Source organism: Dicentrarchus labrax, unplaced genomic scaffold (genome assembly GCF_905237075.1).
Source record: "Dicentrarchus labrax unplaced genomic scaffold, dlabrax2021, whole genome shotgun sequence".
Taxonomy (NCBI): Eukaryota; Metazoa; Chordata; class Actinopteri; family Moronidae; genus Dicentrarchus; species Dicentrarchus labrax.
In genome coordinates this window covers 13,766,290-13,793,049 of record NW_026136724.1, presented here as the reverse complement: position 1 = coordinate 13,793,049, position 26,760 = coordinate 13,766,290, and the positions used below count along the sequence as shown (strand labels likewise).

The 26,760-nt window shown below is 40.8% G+C and overlaps 1 protein-coding gene across 1 annotated transcript in view; it reads right to left on the bottom strand.

Moving 5' to 3' along the window:
* Positions 1 to 26,760, bottom strand: part of exoc4 (exocyst complex component 4) — a 109,853-nt gene that overhangs the window by 40,444 nt on the left and 42,649 nt on the right. The window contains exons 12-13 of the mRNA XM_051391951.1: positions 1,248 to 1,350; positions 254 to 370 (exon numbers count right to left, since the gene is read on the bottom strand). Of these exons, the coding sequence (XP_051247911.1) occupies positions 254 to 370; positions 1,248 to 1,350 (220 nt within the window). The remainder of the gene's footprint in view (positions 1 to 253; positions 371 to 1,247; positions 1,351 to 26,760) is intronic.

Genomic DNA, 26,760 nt, shown 5'->3' with positions numbered 1-26,760 from the left:
TGCAAGGTGAGTGTACTCAAAAGAACCCTCCTCCATTGAACACAAGTACAAAAGAGAAATGGTTCCTACATATAATTTGTAAGCCTCTCTACTGTAACTACTCACATGGGGACATGCTAAAAGTGTGTGTGTCACTAAAAGTCAAAAGTTATTCACTTCCAGTGTTCACAGTTTGAACTGTTGTATTGATACAAAGGAGACTTATAGTCTATTTTTGTTGTTTTGAGAATGTATATGTTGGATGTTTCTTTACCTGTAGCAGGGGTCTCTGGACGCCCAGGACCTTCATGGTATCAGCGTTGGCAAGGATCTTCAAGGGGTCAGCTGCCTTGCTCACTGCCTCAATTTCCTTGTTGATCTCTGTTCGCACCTAATGGTTCAGCGACAAAATGTTACATTATATTGCGTATCTATTATATTATCTGTGCTTTTTGTTTTGATTCAACATTTCCCAAAGGTGAAGATGATGTTCCCATCAGTATAAACAAAAGCCAACGTAACTTAAAATAGTTTTTAATATTTCATGTATAAAAAAATAGCTCAGCTCCAGATGGCTGTCTGGATAAAACACATTGTTAGGAAACCAAGTAGTTGAAATTTCTTTTTAAAGCCAGAGGGCCAAACAGTTGCATTAAGCAGAATTACAATTGTGCTTGTATGTAAGTTTACATCTGTTTTAAAGCTAAAGCAGCTTTAAAAACAAACAAACAACACATGAAAAGATGCAGAGGTTTTTTATGTTACAAAGAAATCTTCTGTCTTTTTATGTAAACATGTACCAACACATAGGAAGAAGAGGAGAATCATCAGCCTGGAAAATAAAATTTAGAAGAACGGGTATTCTATTGAGGTAATGTTGAGAAGATTACGTTTTACCATGATTACTAGCACTATGCCATTGTATTATATAGTTATATGAGTTTTGAGAAATCCTGCCGGGGTACAATACAGTTAGGCCAATTGATTTACAAGACTTCGAGCACCAGAATTGCGTCAGTTTTTTAAATCTAATATATTATGCAAGGTTCCAGCTATTAAGTCCCAAGAACAGACTGGGACTTGCAGTAACAAACTATGCAAATATCTTTATTTTATTTAGTGCTACCAGTGTCTCATAGCTGAGGTTTTTATGATGAAAAATGTTATTTTCTGGGAAAGCTCCAATGTTCCACTAAAACATTGCCTTGAGTGCTGGTATGCCACTCTGTCAGACAGTATAAGAGGCATCAATTTGTCATTCCACTAACCTGGTTGAGGAAGAGGTCATTGATGTAGTAAGTGAGGAATGCTCGGAGCTGGCACTGCTTGGCTTGGCCTGGCCCCATGTTCATCTCTATCTCCTGAATGAACCTGGGAAGAATAGTGAAGACAATCAAACATTAAAACAGCTAAGCTATGGCACCAACATAACACCACCTGTAAACAGAGGCTAATTCACCACCAAAATGTTTGAAATGTTATCACAGGAGCAATGAGACACAGGCTTGTGAACAGCAACACAATAACTTTGCATCAATAGGTTCGACATTAACTGGGATGTAAGATCTGCCGTGGGAACTCACTTTGGAAGGCTTTGTATGACTCTCAAGGTGCTTTTGAGCAAGGTAGTTAACCTAAAAGTGCTCCAGTGGAGCTGCTCGGTGCCACTAGTGCAAGTCGTTAGTTATACTAGGCAACGCTCAGTTGTGAGTGTGTGCTACAGTACAAAAAGTATACAGCAAAACTCCCCTGTAAAGGAAAGAGAAAATATACCAAAGCTTTTTACAGCGTTAATGATATAAAATGATCAGGGCTTCAGTACGCATGGCCTCTGAATTCCCCCAGAAAGCTGGTGTCTGGTTGGTCAGATAGGGTCAGACAGTAATATATGGGTTGGTAGAGGCACATGCACACCTCGTTTGTCAGAGAATCATTGGTCACTGGCCTCGTCTCACACACACCACAGGGCAAACCATGCAAGAGCAAGTGCCTTCTCAAGCGTTCGGCACATATAAATGCACAAATAAATCAAACTCCTCACAAAAGAATTCTTTGACCTACAAGACCTGTAATATATGACCTAAACTTAGAGAATAGAGAGGTAAAGAGAGAGAGAGAGAGAGAGAGAGAGAGAGAGAGAGAGAGAGAGTTCAAAGAGAAATGTTTTATGTGAGAAAATGATGAAAAACTGAGAATAATATAGGAAGTGAAGCTACAAGATGACTCTAGATGGTGATTGGGATAAACAAAGGCTTCTTTTTTTAAAAGCAGGAGGAAGACTCCATTGCTTGGAAACAGTGACTGTGCAGTAGGAGCCTGTAGGAGGCTGCGGCACTGCAGACAACCAGGGATAGACAGTCTATGCAGGAACTATAGATCAGTGCAGGTGGATGATTGATTAGCTTAAGTTAACGTGCGTGAACATACACATACAAACACGTGCATGCGCAGGCAAACCTAAAAACACATGCAGACAAACAAACAGGGAGAACAAGCTCTAAGTTCACACTACTCAGCATCTGTACCCAATTAGTCAGCAAGAGCTGAGGCAAGTGTGTGCGTGTGTGAGTGAGTGTGTGAGTGGTGGAGGGGATACGTGCATCCTTGTGTGTCAGAGTGAGCAAGACAGAGACAGAGTGAGCGAGGAACCTAAACCTATTCTAAATCCTTCATTGATCCCCACTGAAACTCTACCACAACAGAAAGTTAAGTAGGAGAAACTCTTCTGTGGCCTCATTAAAACCGTCAAGCTTGCAAAACAATGGGTCCAGATAGTCAGCTTCTCTGTATAAATATGTAGAGAGCACAACTTTAAACGCTCCTCCTTTACAAAAAAAAAAAATTCTGCTGACAACTTCATTTCCAAGAATCGATCTTAGGACAAAAGTTGCCAGTTTAAACGTGTACCGTGTTGTTCTGAGATCCATCTCGTGCTGTCATTATTGTCATTGTTTCAATACAAGTGTCAAGATGATGGATCTTCAAGTTAGCATGTGAGCACAGATGGATTTTTGTAGGCAGGGGTGATAACGTTTGAGTAATGTAGCAGGGACGAGGCAGTAAAACGGCTTTGTCTATCCAGACGGCCATCTGGAGCCGAGCCGCAGGCCCCTACATGAGGATATGGAGCTCATGGGTGTTGCAAGAAAGTTTAGCCAAGGTAACTGGACTAAAAGCACTGTTGGGGCCCACAATGCTAACCCCAAGAGCTTATGTCAGCGTATTTACATTTTTAAGAGTATAAGTTTAGTGAGGAAGACACATGAATTAAACATTCCGAGAAATCATTTGGAATATAGAGTTGTGAAGCTGGTTAAAATGCAAGTGGATTAATAAGATGGGGCAAAGCACAGCAGAGCTTAAAGATTTCTAAATGGATCCTGAAAGAAAATCTCTCCCAGCTCATTATCATTACAACCACATCTTCTAAACGTCTACCTCGCTGACGGCGCAACATAATGCATAGAGAATAACAGCTTCTGGTGAAGATGATGGTCGTGATAACAAATTACACCGAACAAGTCACACACACACACACACAAACACACAAAAAAACATACATACATTCAAAAGCCATCAAGTTGTCTCAACTGCAAATGAATCACAAACCACCAAAACTCAGAAGAGAGCTTTCTTTGCAGGCAGTACAAGGCCATTTGCAGAAACTCGTACTTGGAGCCAAACCTCCTACACAATAACATGGTCAGACAGCCTGACCTCTCACTGAAGAATGACAGCTAGCCTCATTTGATGTCTCAGGGCTACATCTGAGCTTGACTTTACATTGGTCTAAATTGACATCATTTCACCAGTTATCATGAGCTTCTGCACGATACATCCAAAAAAGACCTGGCTTCTCAACTTGTCTGGCTGAAGTTCCCTCAATAATAGTGGTGGGAAAAGTTTTTTTTTGGAACAAGTCTCTCTACATTAAATAGTCAAAGTACATTTCAGGCATGTTTAAAGGTCAAGATAACACTGTTGTATGAAAGCAAGTAAGGTCCTTTAAGTGTTGTTATTGTTATATTACTGGAATAAATGTGCCAGTAGAGTTATATAGGTAAAGGCCTTTATCACTTCACAAGCATACTATACCACATCAAAGCCAATTTAATGATATCATAATAAATCCATTCCTTAAATAGCCTTCATTTACTTCAAAAAACACTACGCATTTAAAGAATGCTTTCAATCCATTCAGAACCACAAGAATCCAGTAATTGTGTCCGCTTCAGCTTATGAGGCTGCTATAATTGGACCCGATGTGACATTAACAATGTCAGTTTCATTGCCAGGTGACAACAAAACACACCAGTCAACCATATGGCAGCTGTACGCAAGAGAGGTGTCAGCCAAGTCGCTAAGGAGATGCGGTGGAGGCGCTGCAGAGACACAGCAGCAACTACACAGTGTAGACTCGCCCCGTGTGTGAAATCTTAATAACCTTAAATAATCTGCTTATCTACCCACTCACTCACACACACACACACACACACACACACACACACACACACACACACACACACACACACACACACACACACACACACAAATACTGTGGCAGACATTTACACACACACTGGCACGCAGCAAAGGTTGTAACAGTAGGCGTAAATTACATGAAGAGAATTAGAATTAGATCGGAAAAAGGACAAGAAGAACAAAAGTGAGTCTGTGGCGCTAATTGATTTACTGATTACAATAATGAATGCTGCTGATCATAGTAACAATAAATACATAAATAATCTGATAGTGACATTAAAGCAGATGAGATGCTTAACACAATGAAGCTTTGTTTCATTTGGAAAATATTTTGATCACTACTTATTTAAAGGCACAATCAAGTTCATAAAAAAAACAACCCACAAAATGACAGATGCTTTAAAATGGTGGTTTGGCATCATGTGATCTCTGAGTTCCATTCCTCCTGTTGCTAAGGTTAGATTTCAGAAATTGATCTCAGACCAGAGGCACAACAACTGCATTGACCAGGCAGACATGAAACATAGAATGAAATCATTTGTCCATCTAGAAGGCTAAAAGCTTCCCCTTCACGTGTCCATCCACTCACTACTAGTCTCACAGGTGCCAAGAACTCATCACACACACTCTCAATTGCATATGCACAGGCACACTTACACACCCACCCCTATTCAAATTCAGAGGGAGTTTGTCATATCATCCCCTGTGCTCCCCTTGGGGTGTGTTGTCTCCACTGGAACCAACTTGGCTGCACCAGTTGCACTCCAAATTCAGTTTCTTAGCAGCAATTGTCGATGATTGCACTTGACAGCATGTAATTATCTGTCATTAGAAAACAGATGTCAGAGCCTAGGGTCTGGATCTGGATAATTGTAGATGCCATGGCCTATGTGTATGTACGTCAAGAAATAACATTCCTGGATGGCATAATGTATTTATACCAAGAGGGATTTGGCTAATGAGTGAACCCACTGCATCCTAATGGCTCTCTGATTATTCAGAGAAAGCCAAGGTTTGATTTTTTTTTTAAGATAACTAAAACAAATGAGAACAGACAGGGACAAAGATGTTTTATAGCAGCAGCTCTGAATTCATTTCCCACTGGGAACTAAACCTAAGGTAACAAATGCTTCTTTAAATGGAAAGGGTTGGGATCCTATCATCCATCTCTATCTGCAGCGGCGGCGTAATGATGCCGAAAGAGGAATGGGATAAAGACAAAGATTTAAGAAAGACAGCAGAATAAGAGTGTGCTAAGATCGATTAGAGAGTCAGCATTTTTAAATCTCCCAGAATTCCCCCCAGGCACGAACCTATCAGCTATGGTGAATTCTGATTTTGCCGCCCAGAGAGGAAGGCTTGTTCTGTAAAGACCTGTCACACACCAAGGACAGGACACACTGAACCTCTGCCAACCGAGACAGAAGGAGAGAGAGAGTGCAGGCGTGTGCGTGTGTACCTGTGTCCGCCTCACATAAAAATTCAGTCTGTCTTTGTCACACTGACACACACTGACACACACACACACACACACACACACACACTAACACACACACACGCTCAAAGACTGACATAAAAATGTACAGCCACATGTCAATACAATAGACCACATCTTGAAAGCACTTCTCTATATGCAATTATTCTTACTCACAGCACTACCCAGTCACTTCAGGAAGATTTCAAAGTCATAAAAGGATTTTAATGGATGGTGACACTTTATGGGTTTTATGGCACAACCAACATTAGCTTTCATTCCAATGGATCAGACAATAAATGCCACGATGGCAGCTTTTAATTGTTATCCATCCACACATTAAATATTGATTCTCCGGCAATATTACACACTCCAATACACACTAGTTACTTATTTCTAATAGTGGTGTTAAATTAATGAAGTCACATCCAAGAATATAAAGATCTACTCAAAAGGCTTCAAAGCACATGGCTGTAGCATGTCATGAAAGAAGAGGAAAATTGAAGATGGATGACAGAAAATGACATTCTGTAAGACTACTGGCTTGATCCAGAACACCTTTTTATCCACAAGAGGTATTGCTTAAAAATATATACATACTTCTCGGTTAAATGTTCCAAAACCTCCTGCAATTACCACCATCACCACTGGATGGCACTGTGTCAGCTTTTTCCACCAGCTCAGGCTGCAAGACTAGTTGACTGAAGTTTTTTTTTTTTTTTTTTAAATCACAAATGGTTTTTAGGAAGAATTAAGATTCCAGTTGGTGTGTACCATCTGAAACCTGTACAGGATTTTCTCTATGGGTGTGTGTGTGTGTATGTGTATGCGTGTGAGAGAGAGAGAGAGAGAGAGAGAGAGAGTAAGAAAGAGAAGGACAAAGACATAAAGAAAGAGATGGTTGAATATTTTGTTGTATTTTTTTTCCTTAGGTGACAATACTGTGTGTGATTAAGTGTACCAGCATGTGTTTTTCGTCAGTGCCTGGTGAAATGCATATGGTCCGCCCACGCACCACCTACGCCTGTGCCAGACTCCCTGTTGTTTATACCCTGCCCTTGCCCCTGATGCTGCAACACATACGCTGAAGGCTTTTGGTGTGTTTGCACATGTGTGAGATAATGCCTGTGAGAGAGAGTGTGTATATGTGTGCAGGATATGTGTGTATGTGTGTGTGTGTGTGTGTGTGTGTGTGTGTGTGTGTGTAGGAATGGGGTGGAGGGGTGGAGTGGGGGGCATGAGCGTGTTTGTTTAAGAGAACAAAAGGCAGGAAAAGAGGAGTGCGATGGGAAGGTGCAAAGATGCATTATGTAAATGATGTGAGTCCGTGTGCATCCACATGCTTACGGAAGCAGGTATAAATGGGCTTCATAATCAGGACCTTTCCTTGGGAGAGCGAGGCTAATAGGATATAAAACAGAGGTTCATCTTCCTGTAACCCAACATAGACCACAACGGATGGCACACAGAATGAACTGTCACTGTGAGATAATGCATCACTTATTTATTCCCCATTATCCGAACTTGATCCCACCACACATTAAGAAAAAGCTGTACATATTTGATTGAAAAATACAGATTTGTAGATCATTAGTGAAAGGCAACCTAAAGGCTTTTATGCCAAAGCTCCCCAATAAAATAAAAACAGGGCTACAGACTTCCATTTGGTAAGGCTTGTGTGAAGTAATGTGACAGGATACTATCCAGGTTTCTACTGAAGACAGGTATACAAGCAGTAGCAGAATTAAATATGGGATGTCGACATAGATCCAAAACTTTTATCTCGATGTTCTGCCTTGAGATGAAATATCAGCAAACTAGTCCTAAAATCGATGTTGGACTAAATGGATCCCCCTCAGGGTTTCCTTGGTCTCTGCTTACAGCCTAAAGTCTCCCAAACAGAATTTATGTTCAACTGTTCCAATGGTTTTAAAACACTGGGTAAATATCTACAAATATACTGTACACTGTATGGAATATACTGTTGTCTGTCTACCATATGTGAATAAAGCCTTTTTCAAACAACACATTTTGCCATGTAAATGTAAATGTAAACTTCCATGGCTTACTGGGAGCCATTGTTAATGTTATTAAACACTTTTTTTCCACTGTGTCGAGGTCAGAATGTCTGCTGTGAAAAAGGCCTATTACAACCAAATCAAAGCCAGAGTAGTAGATGAATGTAAGGCTTCTGACTGTAAATCTGATAATCCCAGTAAAATCACCATTGGTGCTGCCATTGTGTCCTAGGAGTGTTTAAGTACAAACTGTCTATGAAGAAGACACAGAACAGCATGTGTGGCGGAAGAGTACAACTTGTTCAGATTTAAATTGAGATGTACAATATTACAAAAGTAAGATGTGATTATCTTATTATTATTGTAGGGTAGAGAAAAAGCAGCAGTATTAGATTTAAACACTGTATCTCTTCTCCTTCTTATACAGTAGACATATTGTTATTACTATATACCTCTGCCAGACTGTAAAAATGGAAAGAATTCATAAAAACAGGATCAGACCACAATGAACAGTCAGGACTGCAGTGAGGATCATTAGTGCCATTCTGCCCTCCATTCAGGAGACCAGAGTCCAGAGTCAGGAAACAGGCAGGCAGCACCACTGCAGATCTATCACACCCTGGACACAATCTGTTCCAACTTCTCCCCTCTAGTAGGTGCAACAGAGCACTGTACGCCAAAACAAACAGACACAAGAACAGTTTCTACCCCCAGGCCCCTCACACACACAGTTAATTCCAGACACATTATCAGGAACAATCCCTGTTTAATAGCCCTGTGACTCAAACATCTACAGTATCTGTTTCAGTAACGCATAATTTTCAATACAAACATTACAAACGCATCTATGCATGCAGTGCATAATGTATATACTGTCATATCTATCTATCTCAAGTACATAAAAAACTGCACAAAAATATTTATTCCAGCATCCTTTGTTGTATATATATATATATATATATATATATATATATATATATATATATATGTGTGTGTGTGTATGTATATGTATATGTATCAGTAGAACTGATGAAGGAAAATGCTTTTGTTCTTTAGTGGTTATCTGACTGTGACACAGAGGTAAGCAGGTGTATATCTATATATTTCTCTACAGATGTTCATTCTGTGTGTGTGCGTCCACACATGTATTGCTTGCATGCACACTTATGTCTCTGCTCCTATTTCTGTCAGTGTTTGTGTGTGTGTGTGTGTGTGTGTGTGTGTGTGTGTATGTGTGTGTGTGTGTGTGTGTGTGTGTGTGTGCTGGCCCGTCGCAGTGTGGTGCAGACCAATTAAAACGGGAGAGATTGATGACCAGGGGCTCTGAGTAGCAGCAGCAGCAGTAGCGGTAGCAGACAGCTGCTTCCTGCAGACAACAGGAAATGAGATGGCCTTGTTTAGCTGACGCTGCCAACACCAAAACCACAGAGCCTCAAAGACAAATCACCACCTTACCGCTGCTACTGGCCTACTCCTCCATCTTCCTACAGCGGGATCTCCACCTTCCATCTCTTTATCTCTCTCTCTAATTCCGCCCCAGACTATCTCTCTCGTTAGTGATTTCTCTAAGAGTAATGTAGTCAAGGTATATTCAGTTAATACAGTACAGATATGAAGTACAGATGTGCAAAGATAGAAGCTGCATCTGTTATTTTATCCTAAAACTGCAACAAAAAGCCTTTAGCCATCACTAATTTGGTGATTCTTGCTGGAATTTTCACCATAGATTTGTTTCTGCCACTTTGGGAGCATTTAGGGTATTTGTGTCAACTTAAGCCCACAAGTAATGTAAAAAAATCAATCATGTAGTCAGCTCTGTTATGTTGAGGCAATGCATTATTATAAGAGTATATTTTAGTTTAGCTGGTCTGCTAAATGATAATAGCTTCCCAGTGAATTATGATCCACTGCTGAATCATTGTCTACAGACCATGTTTTAATCATTAGATTCACAGTTGTGTCTGATGGGTATGCAGTGCAGAAAACCCCAACTCCACTAAAACTTGGTTTCAAAGACACACAGCTTTCCTGGCACGTTGCCTAAGGCAAGGAAATCATAGCAGCAGGAGTACAAACCTGTCCACTGCTGGTTCATTCCCATTCACAACAGCTTTCAAATTTTCAGTGGACCAGATCTCTTTATTTCTCAAGGTTTGTCACTGGCTTATGTATTTTATATAATGGGCTGTCTCTGCTGTCAACTGAATGGTAAATAGATTTTTTAGAATAAAGACAGACTCACAGCTTTACTAATGAGTCTGTAATATGTGGTGAAAATCAGTTATTAGGACAAAAAGGAATGTCCTGACCTACCTCATAGCATAGCATATTATATTATATTATATTGTCTCCTGGGCCTGTGCAATATACCTGTGCAATTTACAATGCAATTCACACTTCTATATATGGTTTTGTGCAATTTACAATGCCCTCACTTTCCCTTTATATAGGGTTTTATGCACTTTCCTTTTATTTTTAGAGAAGTATATGTTTTATAGATTTATGTGTCTTTCTTGTGTGTCTTTTTAACTTGACTTGACTCTCTGAACAAACAACCGCACAAGAGTTCCTATGTGTGGAAGCATAAATGGCAAATAAAGTTCTTGAATCTTGAATCTTGGAATTGCAGCATCAAATAGGGGAGACAATTAAATGCTGGTTAATATTAGGTCCTAATTTGTCTTAATGTTATATGCTGTTAAGTTGAGACTTCAAGACCCATCTGCTCTTCATCAATAGCTCAAAAAGGAAAGCGCCGCCCAACCACAGAGACGATATTTTTAAACCTGAAGCATCTGATGTTGTTAAATGGGTCTTGTTATTTCCATTTAAATTAAGTGTTGTGTAAATCACCCCTACGGAACATAGAGCACATTCTTCATTCACTTTTAATGGCAGATAACGGTTGCAATTTGTTGTGTTTTCTTCTTCTACTATCCTGTGAATGGAGGGCTGTGGGAGGTTCAACTCTCTAACAGGCTACATTGAGCCATTAGGACCACAAAGTGGCAAAGATGCCTCAATGTCACAATAGGAGTCTACAAGGGCTAAATTACTGCTTTTGTGCACACTGTACAATGTCAGTCAATACAGACAGAGAGGCAGGTGACAGAACTGTTCATGACCAGTCCCATGGTGCGTATGTGTGTGGGCGTATGGCCCCTACAAATGCTTATTTTCTTAATAACAGCGACCAGGCGCACAGTTCAGACACACAAACACACACATTATTCTCTAGTCAGATAGGCAGGTGCAGACAAATAATGTATCTGGTCTGATTGTACGCTGCTCAATGCTTAAGTATTTAAGTGTTCATCTCCTCCTTATAAAACAAGTCTGATTAATAAGCCGAGCATTAAGTGGCCTCCCACAGGTGACATTTACAGAAACATGGGGAAGGGGATTGCTTTATTAAAATAAGCCAGGAAGTAAAAAGCAAAGCTGATAGAGTAAAGTACAGGAACCACCACTTATTGAAACATGTAGACAAGTGACTGCTATTCTAATCCAAACGGTATCTATGACTTATCATTGGGTCTTCACTTTGGCAGTTTAGTCTAGTCAGAGAGGTTTTTTTTAAAGAAACTATTGATTATTTTGCATTTTGAGATAATCTGCATTGGCTGATGTCTGTGCTGCAAGGCCGCTAAAGAAACAATTTTTTCAGACACGTCTACGGGCAGCCTTGTCACGATATTAGCGCTCCACCTATCTAGGAAGATGGTGAAAAAGTTGGTTTTGAGGCCTGTATTATAACTCAGTTATAGTGCGTTGCTGTAAACATGTGCCAGAATTTCCTATAGAATGGAAAAGAATAATACATGACTTTTCTTTGTTTTGATATCGGCATTCTATATCGGCCATCAGCAGCCATGCTCTCTAACTATCGGCGTCGGCCATTAAAAAACCTATATCGGTCTACCACTAAAAGGAACCATAGCAAAGTACACATGAATGAAGGGGCGTGGCATAAGATGTAACTTCTGGGTTTGAGCCCTAAAAAAACAATACAATGTGAAAACCATAGCTTTAAAAACTGTAAGGTACATTTTGTTTTTAAGTCTGGGCATCTAGAAGTGTATAAAGGTGACCGTCTGAGAGAAACTTGCCTAACATTTCCCTCTGTGAGTCACTTCTCAGTTTCAGCAAAAGCTGAAAGACTTTCGGGTCAAGGGATGAAGTAGGTATTATCTACAGTGCACGATGATTCAACAGTCCTTAACACTGAGTCGGAGAGTTTGTGTTCCCTGCCTGTCTACATGTCTAACTTTTTACACAGTAAGTTAAAGTAGTGTGAGAGCAACAGATGAAGCAGGGTAGGCAAAATGATTAAATGCGTGTTAAGTCCATCTTTTCTCACCTTTGTAACACACACACACACACACACACACACACACACACACACACACACACACACACACACACACACACACACACACACACACACACACACACACACACAGTATGTTCTTTTATAGTTGATGGTGATGATATTGTCTTTTTGAGCCATGGAAGGACACTCATGGTTCAGTGAATGACTCAGCAAGACTGAAATGGCAACTATCCCTGGGAGAGCTAAGTGCGAAAGCACTTTTCAATTCGCCTGAAAACTACTGAGAAAAACACTTAACCTGCACACAACACACAAAGCCCTGGCAGCAGAGATGCACATGACAAGTCTATTTTGGCCCAGAGGGGAGGGTGAATGGAAAGTTTCCCTGAAGAAAGCAGGAAAGTCGAGGTCAAAAGGATTGTTGTGAGGAAACGGCTATAGTTTTGATATTTTCTCAAAAATACAACGGCCATAGGTGAAGGAATGCCATTCTGCTGAGTTATATATATATAAAAACAACAGCAAAGGCTACTTTAATCTTACATTCCCATTCAGGTAAGTGTGTGTTATATACTGTATTTATCTTCACCTTCCAGCCAACACATATCGGCACAGTATACTAGCACTGCGTAGTATCATAGATGTCTGAAGGTTGATGCATTCTTCCAAACAGGTTGCTATAGCAGATGAGGCGTTTCACATCACACTCTACTCTGATTAAAAAAACACTTTATATTTATCACCTCTTCTCCTGACTGTATGCCCTTATCTCCTCCTCTGTATCTCCCACCCTTCATTTCGCTCCTTTTTCTCTCCCCCGCTGTCATCTCTGGTCTGTTATCCTCTGTAACGCTTCAGACTCTTCCCTCTCCCTCATCTTTCTCTCTCACCCCCTTTCCCCTAATTCCCCTGCCTCTCTCTATTTTTACCACTCCATTGCTGTTATCTCTCCGTGGCACCATTTCAATGCAACCCCTCCCCTTCCTTACCAAACCTTTCCTCAATCCCTCTCCTTTCTCTCTCCCTTAGCCCTCCTTTCCATTTAGACCTTTATGTTAGCGTAGGACTTTCCATCCTGTGGCGTCCAGGTAGTAAATTGAAATGGTTCTGGGGGCTCCATTGAAGCCTGATTGAATTTAAAAAGAGAAAGTGCCATAAAGAGAACTAGTGGTGAGAGGTCTGTAATACACCGAAGGGCTCCCCAAGCTATGACAGTACTGACAGGGTGAAGGGGGGGGGGCACAGGAGGTGAGGATGGGTGGAATGGGAGAGAGGTAAGAGAAGGATGAAAGGAAGGGAGGAGTGAAGAAGGACAAAGCTAAGGTAGAGGGAAGCAGTTATAGGAAAAAAAACCAGGATGAAATAGAAAAAAGTGACAGCAAGAGGATGGAAGAAGGAGAGAAAGAAATAGAGAAAACTCTTCATCGGCAGCATGAAAACCAGCCCATTACCCGTCGTGCACAAGCAGATAGACAGAAACACAAAAACCCCAAGCATGCATCCTTGATAGTGACACCTCACAGAAATGCCTCAATCACAGTTTGCATGGCCTGGAGGGAGCGAGGTGACAGGTCTCATATTGGAGACGGCCAACAAAATGCAATTCCAGGAAGTCAGCTCTAGGGCTGTGTGTCTGTCATACCTACAGCTCTGATAATACTCCCACACATCACATTACATTGCTGAAATGGCCACCTCTCAGCATACAGGGCATACACAAAATAAAGGTGCATACACACCTCACAAGTATCTGCACACGCACGGACAGACACACGCCACGTGGACATGCAAGTCCTTCTGTATACATTACTGCCAGGGGAAATATGATGTTAGAGGTTAAATTATTCATTGATCCTTTCATAGCCTGTCCGAGCCTGCTTATTGTGGTGTCATGTCTTGGTCTCTGTGTGAGTGTGTGTGTCCACTTGAAAGGGCTCTCAGGGGAGAGAGGCAACCTTGAGCTGGCACTGACCTTTAACTTTGTGTGTTCCACTTTAAAAAGTGACATGTGTGTGGGGTTGGTGTGTGGGTGGTTGTGTTTTCATGTACATGGCCATATGTGTAAATAGAGAATCCATCCATAAAAATATTTCAGGTATCAGGATGACCAAAGGGAGGAGATCCATTTCACATACCCACTGAGTGATTTGCGGTTCACATAAGATTATGGTCCGGTTTAAATTCATTAAGATAATGAACTATAATTGATATAAATAAGCCTGAAAAAAGAACAAAATGGTCCTTTATTATTTATTAAAGCAGCCAATAATTGCACAATGAACTAATAAAAGGATAGAGTGTGAAATTTATTTCACAGAAATTGAATTGGACTACATTTAATTTTGAAAGGATCAGTAGAGTGCTGCCACAGTCTGCAATGGAAGTGGCAGCCCGCTGATCAGGATCTGATGGGAATTGCTTAGTCGGGAATTGCTTGGTCAGGGATTGCTTGGAATTGATGTGAGAAATGCAGGGTGCCCTCAGAATCTAAATAAGGACCAATGCAGGAAGGAAACACATGATAATGTAAGGGTTTGTTGTAGGGGGTCTTCCTCAGAGAGCCTCTCTACTTGCTCCTGGGGATGGGTCTAATTACTGGTGAGAGTGCAAGTGTTTGCACTCTGTGTGCATTACTGGATTGGATGATCTTTCAGGTGATAAACTCAGTTTGTGGTATTTCCTGTCTTTGTTGGCACAGGTTTACAGCTTTGTTAACATATATATATTGTTTATATCACGCAGCTCTAACTGAACTACCGCCAACTCAATACAGAGACCAAAAGTATTGGGGATGTTATTATACACTGTAGTATCTCTGAGTGTTCGTCACTTGTGCCAGTTTACACTCAGCCTGCTTTGTTAGGATGAAATATTTAAAATACAGATTTGTTACAACTGATTTGCATGTGTTGCTTCTTCACCCACCACAGAGGAATCTATGCATCTACCGTACTGGTTGTAACATGACACCAGGGAGAGTGCAAGGCGTACTATCTCCCCATGGCTCTTCAACAAGCATGTCAGTGTCATTCTTCATGTATGCCGTCATTCTTGATCAGTTCCCGTGAAATACGTTGTATTTAGCCAGCTGTCTGCAGCATATGTGAGAACAGTCAAGAGCTTCTGTTGGTTTCTTAAAGGTCAGCTGAAAACGCACTACTTTTTTTATGCTGCACAGGGAGAGAAAGAAAAAACGTTTATCTGACATGAACAATTATTCTTTTATATACACACACACACACACACACACACACACACACACACACAAATGTATGCCATGTATAAAAGAATGTGAATACGGAGGGCCGTACTTCCATTTAACATTTACATGACATTTCTATAATTATTTGTTCAGAGTTACATCCATTATTAAACTAATAGTTTCCAGTAATTACAGGAATATTTCATCTTCCTGTTTTTCTAGCAGAGAGACTGAGGCCAGCAGTAAATGGCCCGGTGAGAGAAAGAGGAACAGAGGAATAAAGAGAGGAGTCAGAGAAACAAGGAGAGATGGAGAGACAAGAAAAGAGGATTAGGCATGAGGAGTCATAATAATCAGTACACAGCCTACAGCTATAGAGAGACTAGAGAGACTAGAGAGGCTGAGAGATAAAAAGAGAGAAATAAATTGAGAGACAGGGGGAGAGATGTATAAAACCCGTGCTTAACAACAGCTGAGCCAAAGTTCTTGTTCAGATAATGAGATGACCTGCAATGAACATTTGTACACAACTGTTAATTCTAAGGTAATCTGCATAAAAAGGTTATCTTTATGAAACTGACAATGCACTTTTGTAAAACAATTTCGAAATACTATATAATATACCTTACACACCTTTGACCTTGGTGTATAGTACCTATATCTGTATAAGAGAAATTGAATAATACAATAGTTACCTTATTATACAGAAACGTTTAGTTGATGAATCAACAAGTTGGTCAACAAATACTTTGATTATAATAGTAATACTATGTATAGGTAATCAGATGAATCAATAATATTAATAAATGCTATTTGCAGCCCTAGATAACATAAAGCATGGCTTGTTAAAGTTACAATTAAGCTCTCCAGGTGTGCCAGACCTGTCTGATCTCCTATTAGTCATGTCTTTATAAACCAGAATATGAGGTTTAATCTACAAGTACTGACTATTCTGCTCTAGTAATAATAGTTAACAATAGTTAAAACTTAAAGACCACTGGAAAAACAATAGCCTGACCCACCTAGCTTATTCATACTCCAAGTACGAATACTCCCAGTCTGAATAAGGCAGGTGGTTGTGTTATCGAGTCTTTAGATCAACTAGACTCAATGGACTTACTCTTAACAATTTTTATTCAGTCTTTTTCACTCTGCTATCTTTCAGTGTAACGAAGGCTTTTGCCAGCCTACGTCCTGGAATGCTCTCATTACCTTGGTGCAGTTGCCAAGGGAGCCGGCGTGATATTCAATACTTCTGTTTCCCATCCCTCCAATCTCATTTACACTTGACACCTGACATTTGCATAATGGCCTCGCTCCATCTCCCATCTACTGAAATACAGGGTGGAGGTTAGGTAGTTATATTGTGTGTGTGTGTGTGTGTGAGAGAGAGACGTGCGCATGTGTGCTCACGCTTGTTTGGTTGTGATAAGTACAGATGCCTATCTAGAGTTTGCGTGTGTGGGTGTGTGCATGCGTGTGTGTGTGTGTGTGTGTCTGTCTGTCTGTCTGTCTGTGTCGCAGGCAGGGGTTAAATGACTTCCGTCTTAATCTAGCTCATTAAGCCTGCGGAGAGCTCAGGGTGCACCACATTGGCTGATTTGGGACAATTTACGGAAATGCTGGCAGGAACACGTAAATGTGTATGCTAATAAGGGATGCTGTGACCCCAATCAGTCAGACAGATATTAGGGTGTCGGGAAAATTGAAGACGAACATGAGTCTTTGTCTTTTTTTATAACGTAAGCAGTGTCAGATAGTGGTGAAGCGGTATGAAAATGGCACTCTGTCAGAGCACCGGAGTCTTGCATCACACTGGTCTGTTCATTCATTACAAGTTCAGGTAGAAATCTTATCACAGTGTGGAAGAGTACAAGAGACAAGAATCCTAGGCTCTCCTGATCAGGAAAGAGCTGCAGCAGAATATTCTCAGTTCAACAATGTAGCAAATCAAACTAACCAATTTATCAGCAAGACTAAGCAACCTGTTTTGTATGCATTTTAACAAGCTTGACATTACTTTATTAAATTAATGAAAATAATTTGTGGCTTTCACTTTGCATCTCTGACTTTGCACATATCACATTTTGAAAGTAATGAATCCCTGCGCACTTTCAAGATGTGTGACTCTGTGCAAGGTTAGCTCAGAAGAACCCCCAGGTGGCTTCTTATCACTATAAAAAGTTTTGCATATCAACAGTGGGTCCAACGACCTTGAAATCAATGTATGATGTTATAAAATGTGGAAAAGTCATCTTTAAAGCAGCAGTGACATTTCTAAAACAGAGGATGGCGTGTCACACAAAGGGTGTTTCAGTCACGTTTTTCACTCTTCTGTCTTCTTCTGATGGAACAGATATGCTTCTATTTTTATGTTGTTGTTTTTGTTTTGTTTTTTTCATTTTACGCACGTAACTACGGTAACTGTGTGTTGGGCTCTGAGCTCTGCCAAACACGCTTGACCTGCAACTCAATACTGTGCATGAATGCATCTTCTCTGGAGCACCGAAGTTTCTGTCCTTCTCAAGCGTTGCTGTCCTTACTATTTAAGGACTGGTGGAACATGTTGATATATGAAAAGCTGTGATAGATTACCGCTCTATTCATGGCACAATACCTCTCAAGTGTATATACCTCTCCATGTCATAGGAGACCAGATTAAGTTAAACTGACAGAAGCAAAACATGAAGTCACTGGACATGTTTGTCAGGCCCTACACCGATACATCTGCATACACTGGAATTAAGGTGATGTGGTGTTGAGGGAGGATTTGATTACGGAATTTAGCATCATATTGCAGGCTGTCAGACAGGTACAAGTCCAGATGTTTGTTTGTACGTTACATTTAATTACATTTGGATTCGTAGATTGAGCAAACTATCTGCATGAACACACGCACACAAAATAAAAACAGCTGAAGAAAGTCACATTTTCTTCTCTGAATACCTTTGCAAAAAATATAGAAATAATCTCTCTCATAATATAAAAAAAGGCACATATGTTGTGCCTTGAATATTTATCATCACATCTTTATGTAGTACCCCCCACAAAAAGAAAAAAAAGAAAAAATAATATAATCCTCCCCCACAGCTCTCCTAGCCAGAAAGCTATGTGAGCTAGAGCTGAGTGAAACGTCGTACTTAGCAAATTGCATTTGAAACCAGGGGGGAATAAATACTACAGATAAAGACTGCTCTAATGTGCTCAAATCCATTAGAAATCTCATATTCACACATACCAGAAATCACATTACAAGACGCCCCTAATGTCATTTCACAGGGTTTTTCCGCCAGCATTTGCTACCAGGGTGAGACACTAACATCAAACATAATGGATTTTCGCCTTTTCCCTTCTCTTCCCACCTCCCTTCTGTTGTTAATTCCCCTCGTAGAGTCTGTTCTGTCCTCTGGTTGAAATTCCCTTCCAGTCGTCATTGTTCTGGATGTGAGCTCTATTTCGGGTGGATGTAATGAATTTAGCCAAACAGTTCTACTGAAGAGACCACTCACAGAGGGGGGGCTATGGCGAACGTGTTACACTTTTGCTACTCATCAACCCTGGAGGAGAGCTTGGCAGTTCAGTGTTGTTGCACTTTATTGCAAAAGTGTTTTCTATCCCTTGACTTACCATGCTTCACTTCACAAAAACAGGAGAGCAGAGGGGGCGATGTGGAAATACCATGTGTACTTCTGCTTGTTTGGATAACTTTAAACGTGGTGTGATCGGCATCTACATTGATTTACCCTCCTCTGAGGAAAGATTCAAAGTCTTGGAGGGGAGTAGGATTGTTGTCTTGCAGATAAGTATTAAAATTAATAACTTTTGCCTCCAAACAATGCCTTCAAAGGGAGTAGAGTAGAATAGAATAGAGAGAGTCAAGAGGAGAGGAGATGAGAGGAGAGGAGAGGAAAGGTGAGGAGAGGAGAAGAGTGACTCAATAAACAGACTCAATCAGAGCCTGCCAGTTTGACTTTTCCACTGGTTGCACACTCAGTGGGCACACCATGACTCCAGAATGACTGGTCGGGGATCAAACCATTACCGATAGGAGAGAAAGGACGAAAGGGGAGAAATATCCATCTCTTTCAAAAGTGTACGCTGTGCCCTTTCCGAGTTTCGGTTTCCTCTTCTTCTCCTCTTCTTGAATGATTAGATTTGGGCACAGGGCAGACATATTTGGTTACCATTATATCCAGATTTAGAAACCCTATCTGAAAGAAATCATCTCTACTGAGTCAGACTCAAACTGCTTTTGGGAAAATAAATATAATATACACACCAAAGAGATCCTTCAGAACTACTGGAAGATGAGCAGAGCCACAGGCCAAATTCTTCAAAATGTGAGCAGCAAATAAACTATTTTTTTCAACAAACCTTATTTATTTTGCTTCTATTCACATTGAGACCAAGTCAGTCAAGTCAAATATGTCCATTATGTGGATAGCCGGACAATAAATTAAAGCAAGCAATGTAGTTAGAGACAACATAGCGCAACACAAAAACCAACAAATCATAAACTAAGTTAGCCTGCAGAAAATGACTTTACCCCCCCCCCCAAAACACACACACACACACACACACACACACACACACACACACACACACACACACACACACACAAACACACACAGGGCAAATATTCTCCAGGCCCAAACAGTTTCAACTGTGAAACACAGTCTCTTATAAATACCTGGGGTCTGTTTAGCCACTATTGGATTAGATGCTGCATTGAGTTGAGACCATCTATCTTTGAGAATAATTAACTATCCAGAAATATGGACTAACTTATGTAACCACCAATTAGGAGATCACAAACAATCCTTTCAGAGGGAGTTTGAGAATTTTAATGAGGTCTAATGACTTGTTGATTGGTTGGTGGGGTTTGTTTTGAGAAGTACACAGGGCAGATGTACTGGGAACAGTTTAAAGAACAAACTCCTTCCACTCTCTCCCTCATCTGCTGTCCTCTGGTACCAACTGTGTATTAAAATATACAATAACAGAAGTGTGTGGGCATATGTGCATGTGTTTGCATCTGTGTAGTCTGAGGTTTGTGTGTACATGGGTTTATGTATGCTTATCTAGAGCTCCCCTCAACAATCAACCAACCCCCCACTCCAACACACACACACATACCCACCCACACATCTGCAAAGGCTACTTCAGAAGCCTAGCCCCAGACAGGGTGAGCAGATCAATCAATTACATCTCTGCTCCAGCAATCAAACAAGGTTATTATCAGGCAGCAGCTCACCGACCTGGAAAGGCCTGGCCAATCAAAGGCTGCTGTGATGTGGGGGCCGGCGCTCGCTCATGTGACAGTAACACAGAGTGGCAGCTCATGTTGTCAAGGGATAGAAGGATGGAAAGAGGAAAGACAGACGGCTGAGACTGAATTTAAAGGAGAAAACAGAGGGAAGTGGGAGAGACAGGAACAAGAGAATATCTGTAAATTGCCCATCTCTGACACACTGTCTTTACCTTGACATTACGGACATTAAGGATTAAGGACAGGAGGAGATAAGAAACAGAAAATACAGTTCTTCATAAATAGAGTGAATAATTTTTTCAGGATTTTAGAAGGTGGTAAAACTGCTGCTTTTCTATCTTTGCTCGGCTGATTACATCCCTGGAAAATGCAGGAAATTACAGAAAAAAGGAGACAAACACAAGAGCGAGGGAGAAAGCAACACATGTTGAAAACATCTTCACATTGTGGTTCAGTAATTCTCTTCTTGGCAGTAGCTCCCTCTGGCATTTATTCGATAAGCATTAAGGGCATTCTGCCTTCCCACTTCTGTCCTTTCATAGCAACAGGTCTGAAGAGCCATACTAGGCTTAATTAAATTATTGTACACTCAAACTAAATTATTGTTGGTAACACATTACAACAAGACACACACACACACACACACACACACACACACACACACACACACACACACACACACACACACACACACACACACACACACACACACACACACACACACACACACACACACACAAATCTCCAGAGAATACAATCTAATCTCTTTCAAAAACAGCCAATCAGAGACAATCAAGCACTGTGGGGGACAACATCGATGGGGACAGCATGACTGTGTGAACATCTGTGTGATTATGACCTGGTCATCTGGAAAAGCTTCAAAGACCTAACCATGTGCATGTGTTTTTTATGGTACATAAATGTTTGTCTTTGTGTCCCGGCACAATTTCGGCGTCTAAACTGACCAGGGGACAATTCCCAGTATCCTCTATTTTCCCCCCACACAGACCTAAAACCGCAGGGACCTTCAAAGCCGACTTCATAAGAAGTCTACTGCTGAGCGTTCAGACAAACTAGACCCCCTTAAGCTCCAACTGACGACTGTCTGCTTCACATGAGCCTGTTGGACAGGTTGCCCGGGGAACCGAGTCTGATTCCATTATGGGATGGATAAACACAATCAAAGAGTTTATCCACCTTCTATAGCCAGAGAAAAGACCCCTGCAATGACGGATCTAATCTCCTGCACAATATCTGGTGTGTGTCCATTTGTGTGTGTGTTGGGGTGTGTGCCATGCCCAATGTGTGCATGTCTGTCTCCGTGCATGCGTGTGCTTGTAAGACAAGAGGAGATTGAAAACTCTGCACCTCACTGGAAAGTGGCCGAAGTTGCACTTTTGGAAAGCGATAAAGCCAGCGGTATTATTTACAACATGCGTGTGTGTGTGTGTGTATGTGGTCCTGTGAGGAGGGCATCAGAGAGATAAAAGAATAAAGATACATCGGTGCTGCAGCTAGTGACAGGTAGCAGCACCTGACAGATTCATAGCAAACTGGCATTGCGTTCTGCAGACATCCAGCAGCTTTCCATTTCTATACACGCTCTTTTTCTTTCCATCTCTCTCCTGCTGCTCTCCTTCCATGTGTATTTTTGTTTCTTTCTCTTGGTCGCCATTTTATTTTGCTTAGGTTTAGTTATAGGTTCACATAAGTTACTACATTATTTACTGTACAGTAGGAGTGTATTTGGTGTTTATGATAACTCTACTGTACATGGGCACGCCGTTGCGAATCAAATAGCTTTTTGGTTTACCTGGGAAGAGTTGGTGGTGCTATTATTTTTAGTTCCACACACAAGCCTTATATTAGTTTGCTCAAGTTGACCGCTCCTGCAGACAACTTTTCCAGAAACGCTCCACTGTTTTTGCCATGTCAGCAACTAAAAGTATTTACAACGTTGGTTGTGCCATTCGAATATTTTAGGGTAACGTTGCATGTTTTGCAAGGAGTCAAAGTACATTTGTTTCTGAAAAATTTGTAGGAACCATAGAAACACACACACACACCAACCACATAAGCCACCCATGCACCAAAAACTGCAACTCCTACTATATATTGAATATGTACAGGTTACACTCTACTGTTCAATAATCTACTTCATTGCCATCCTCTCTTTTCATTTACTCCCTAGCATATTATGGATGTATGGAGGGTGCATGTACACATAAACAACTTGAACACTTTCTTTCTTCTTCTTCGGACTTATCTCGCTCTATTCTCATCCCACCTGTCTGTTTGTTTTTTTTTATCATCTTTTCCTTTGTGTTTTTCTTTCATTGGCTCCCATCTGCTCTCTTCTCTCTGTTGTTGGTTTCTTTCTTCTCTCTCTCTCTCTCTCTCTCTCTCTCTCTCTCTCTCTCTCTCTCTCTCTCTCTCTCTCTCTCTCTCTCTCTCTCTCTCTCTCTCTCTCTCTCTCTCTGACCTTTCCAGTGTAAAATCCTCTCTCCACCTGATTCCCAGTTTTTAATGGGTGTGGGTTAGATAGAGAGAGAGAGAGGAAGGGTGCTATTTACTGAGGAAAATCCTCTTGAACAAGTGAGAAAAGATTAGAAGAGAGAGCAGGAGCTGGCAGAGCAAAGCAGTACGTGCATGTATGTGTGAGTAAGACTTAACACAAGACGTCTATGCTGCATTTTAATAGCCCATGTGCAGGCATCTTTTCGAGGTGGACTACAGACGTTATTGTTGAAGGAAAACTGTAGTCGTTACCAGTAATTATGAAGCTGCTGCCTGACTAAAAGAAGGTTAGAGTTCAACTGCAAATTATTTTTGCCATTTTCAGTTCTGCCGCAGTGGGAATTTGCATGTTTGAAACAGGTCACACACAAGGTAACTCAGTGGGCAACTACAAACACCAGTCTTGTCACGAACTGATCTCAGAAATGACTTTTCTGATCAAACAAATGTTGCTGCTGGAATGTATTTGAAAAGAATTTGATCCTGTGCTTTAGTCTGTTGTCTTCTACTGGGAATGTGGCTGTTCAGGCTGCCTAATGAACTGCGTAGTGGATCAACATCATAAAAGAATGTGTAATTGCGGGACTTATATGGATCATAAATACCTGAGTAATGGGTGCCATTTTCCTTGTTATAGTAGGGAGTGTATGGACACAGACTACTGTGGCACTACTTTGACAAAGAAAGCAATAATCAAATTTGTTTTTCTGTCTGCTCATCATTAGTAAACAATAAAAGATGGAGATACATGCAGATGACTCATAATAACTGCCTGCCTCTTAAAATCATGTCATCTTCAAGCCTTCGCAATTATTTTGACTTATGACCTATAGTGTTGCATTATTTCAAGGTGACAGCTACACTGGACCATGCTGTAGATGAGATATTTGTCTTACTTCATTATAATATTAATATAATATTATTATAATATCATTATAAGGAAATTCGGAACACCAAAGTCTTTCTCAGAGAAATACTAGACTTCTAAAATGAAAAGAAAATCTAAATGTTAAAAAAGGCTTTCTCCTTGGATGTCGTGTTTGAGAATTCAACAGTGCCAGTCTAAGCTAAATCATTTGAGTAACCTCAAAAATACTTTTTAAAAACTTCTTTAAAAAGGGTACTCCATTTCACCTCTAACTCTTGCTTTATCTATTTATCTTGGTCTGTGTGTGCTGCTCAGGAGGGGAGTTAATGAGAGTGGGAAATTAGTGCAGAATCATGGTGTGTTTCGTTTTCACCACAGGCTACAGCGGTGGGAGGCAGAGCCCTTCTGTCCATTTCCTGTCATCTCGCTTTCTATCCAATCCTCATTCCTTTCATCGCTTGTTCCATTGTCCTTCCCTCTCAGCTTCCCCCGAGCGCTCTCTGTCAATCTCCAACCTTCTGACTCCTTTCTTTCCCTCGCACTTTTCAACTCGACTATGGACACGTACAGTAGAACCAACTTCGAGTAGACCTTGTACGAATCTTTCTATCTATCTGTAACATGAGTACTTCTTAATAACCTATTGCTGTGAGTGCACATAAAGAGCTCTGTACTCAACTGACTGTTAAACAGCAGCAAAGAGATCAATCTAGTACACCTACCCATCTGACATAAACTGAACACCAGCAAGAAAAAGTCTCCTTTATGTTTTGGGACACAAATGCCAGACAATATGACACACAATGACATACACTTACATACACATAATTGGGCTTTGAGTCCTATTGGTTATGATAACATTTCACTTAATAATTAACTCAGATATGGCAACATAGCAGCTCTGCTGGACTTCACCTGTACACACAAAAACACACACTGCAACACATAACAACATAGCAAACATCTACAGGCAAGGCCATGCCTGGTCATCCTGAGGATGGTGAACAGGGAAAGATTAGGGGCCTGCTGAAGCTTTTCAAAATGCCAACCTCGTCCAGAGCAAGGGGTGTAAATACCACCCAAATGTCAGCAGGAGACCCCACGAGTCAAACTAAATTGGCTGCTACATGCACAAACACTCCCCTATGTCTGCCCCATATTGTGTGTGCGTCTATAAAGACATACATTCTTCGCTCTAACACATCAGGTTGGATTGCTATATTTGTGAGGGCAGAACAAATCTTATTCATTTGCTATCTACAAGCCCTAGGACTACTGAACCTAAAACAGACAAGAAACCGCAAGAAGTTTTAACAAACTGAATAAATGACCAACACATAGACAGACTAAACAATAAGGTTTGCTCTTTTGACACTTAGCTATTGATTTGAGGTTTGACATAACAGTAATTGTGTCTATCTCATAATATGAAGTATATAGAAGCAAAACACATACATATTGTTGCTTCAGAAAGACATATGGCCTGGGGCAATATAAGTATAAACCAAACATTAGCAGAATCCACTCCAGGCTAGTCCCCTTCTCATTATAATCCATCCATATTTTGTTGTTTAGGCAGGGCTAGATTGTGGTTGCAGCCGGCTAACCAAGGTAGCCCAGCTGTCCACTTTCCTAGCCACCTCTTCCAGTTCATCCTGGGGGAGCGCAAGGCTTTCCAAGACCAGGTGGGATATATAATCCCTCCAACATATTCTAGATCAGATGATCGACACATTCTGTCGCAAAACAGAATAGGTAACATGCCACAACCTTGGTTGAACCCAGTGCCCAAATGCATTGTTAATTACAGAGAACAGATACCACTCTCACTTGGGAATACATGAACTTGATAGCTCATTGTAATGGTGCTGGCAGTCTATATTTCTACAGTATTCCCCATAGAACATACTAGGAGGGCATTGTGAATAAAACAGGCATTTTCCAAGTCAATAAAGCACATGTAAACTGAATAGGAGAAGTCTTGAAGTACCTTTGCATGAGCAAAGACCTGCACCACTGCGCCATGACAAAAGGCCTGTATGATGAAGCAAGTTCAAATTAGTCTGGCTCTCTTTGGGTTACTTGGCTTCACTAAGCATTACATATGTCCTTAATTACAAGCCAATCAGATGCAACATCCTCTGAACCATGAGTGGAGCACTTAATATGACATAAGATGAAACGGTAATACCCACAGGGGAATTAGATTAACGTGCCAGCAGAAAGTGATATTCAGTGAGGCAAAAGATAAAATGTACACAAGTAGAATAGAGTGAGAAGCTTAGCCTTATTTTTATATCTGAAAATGCTGGGGGAATTCTTACGTAAGCTCTTTACAAGATCTGATTGGTCATTAAGCGGGTTGCTCTTAGGTTAACCCTCTCTGGAGCTGGTTATCTGTGCAGCAGAGGTTACCATGGTGATCTGTGCCAATTAAAAGTGAGTAACCTGAGTAAAGCCCACAGACAGCTGGATACAATCCAAACTGCTCCGCATGAATCTGAGGTCCAACATTACAACACAATATTTAACTCAAAAAGTACATGGATAGTTAAGTAATAAAATGTAGCATGTAACATCATATAAAAGTTTCAGAGGGTTGCAACTGCAGACGTGAT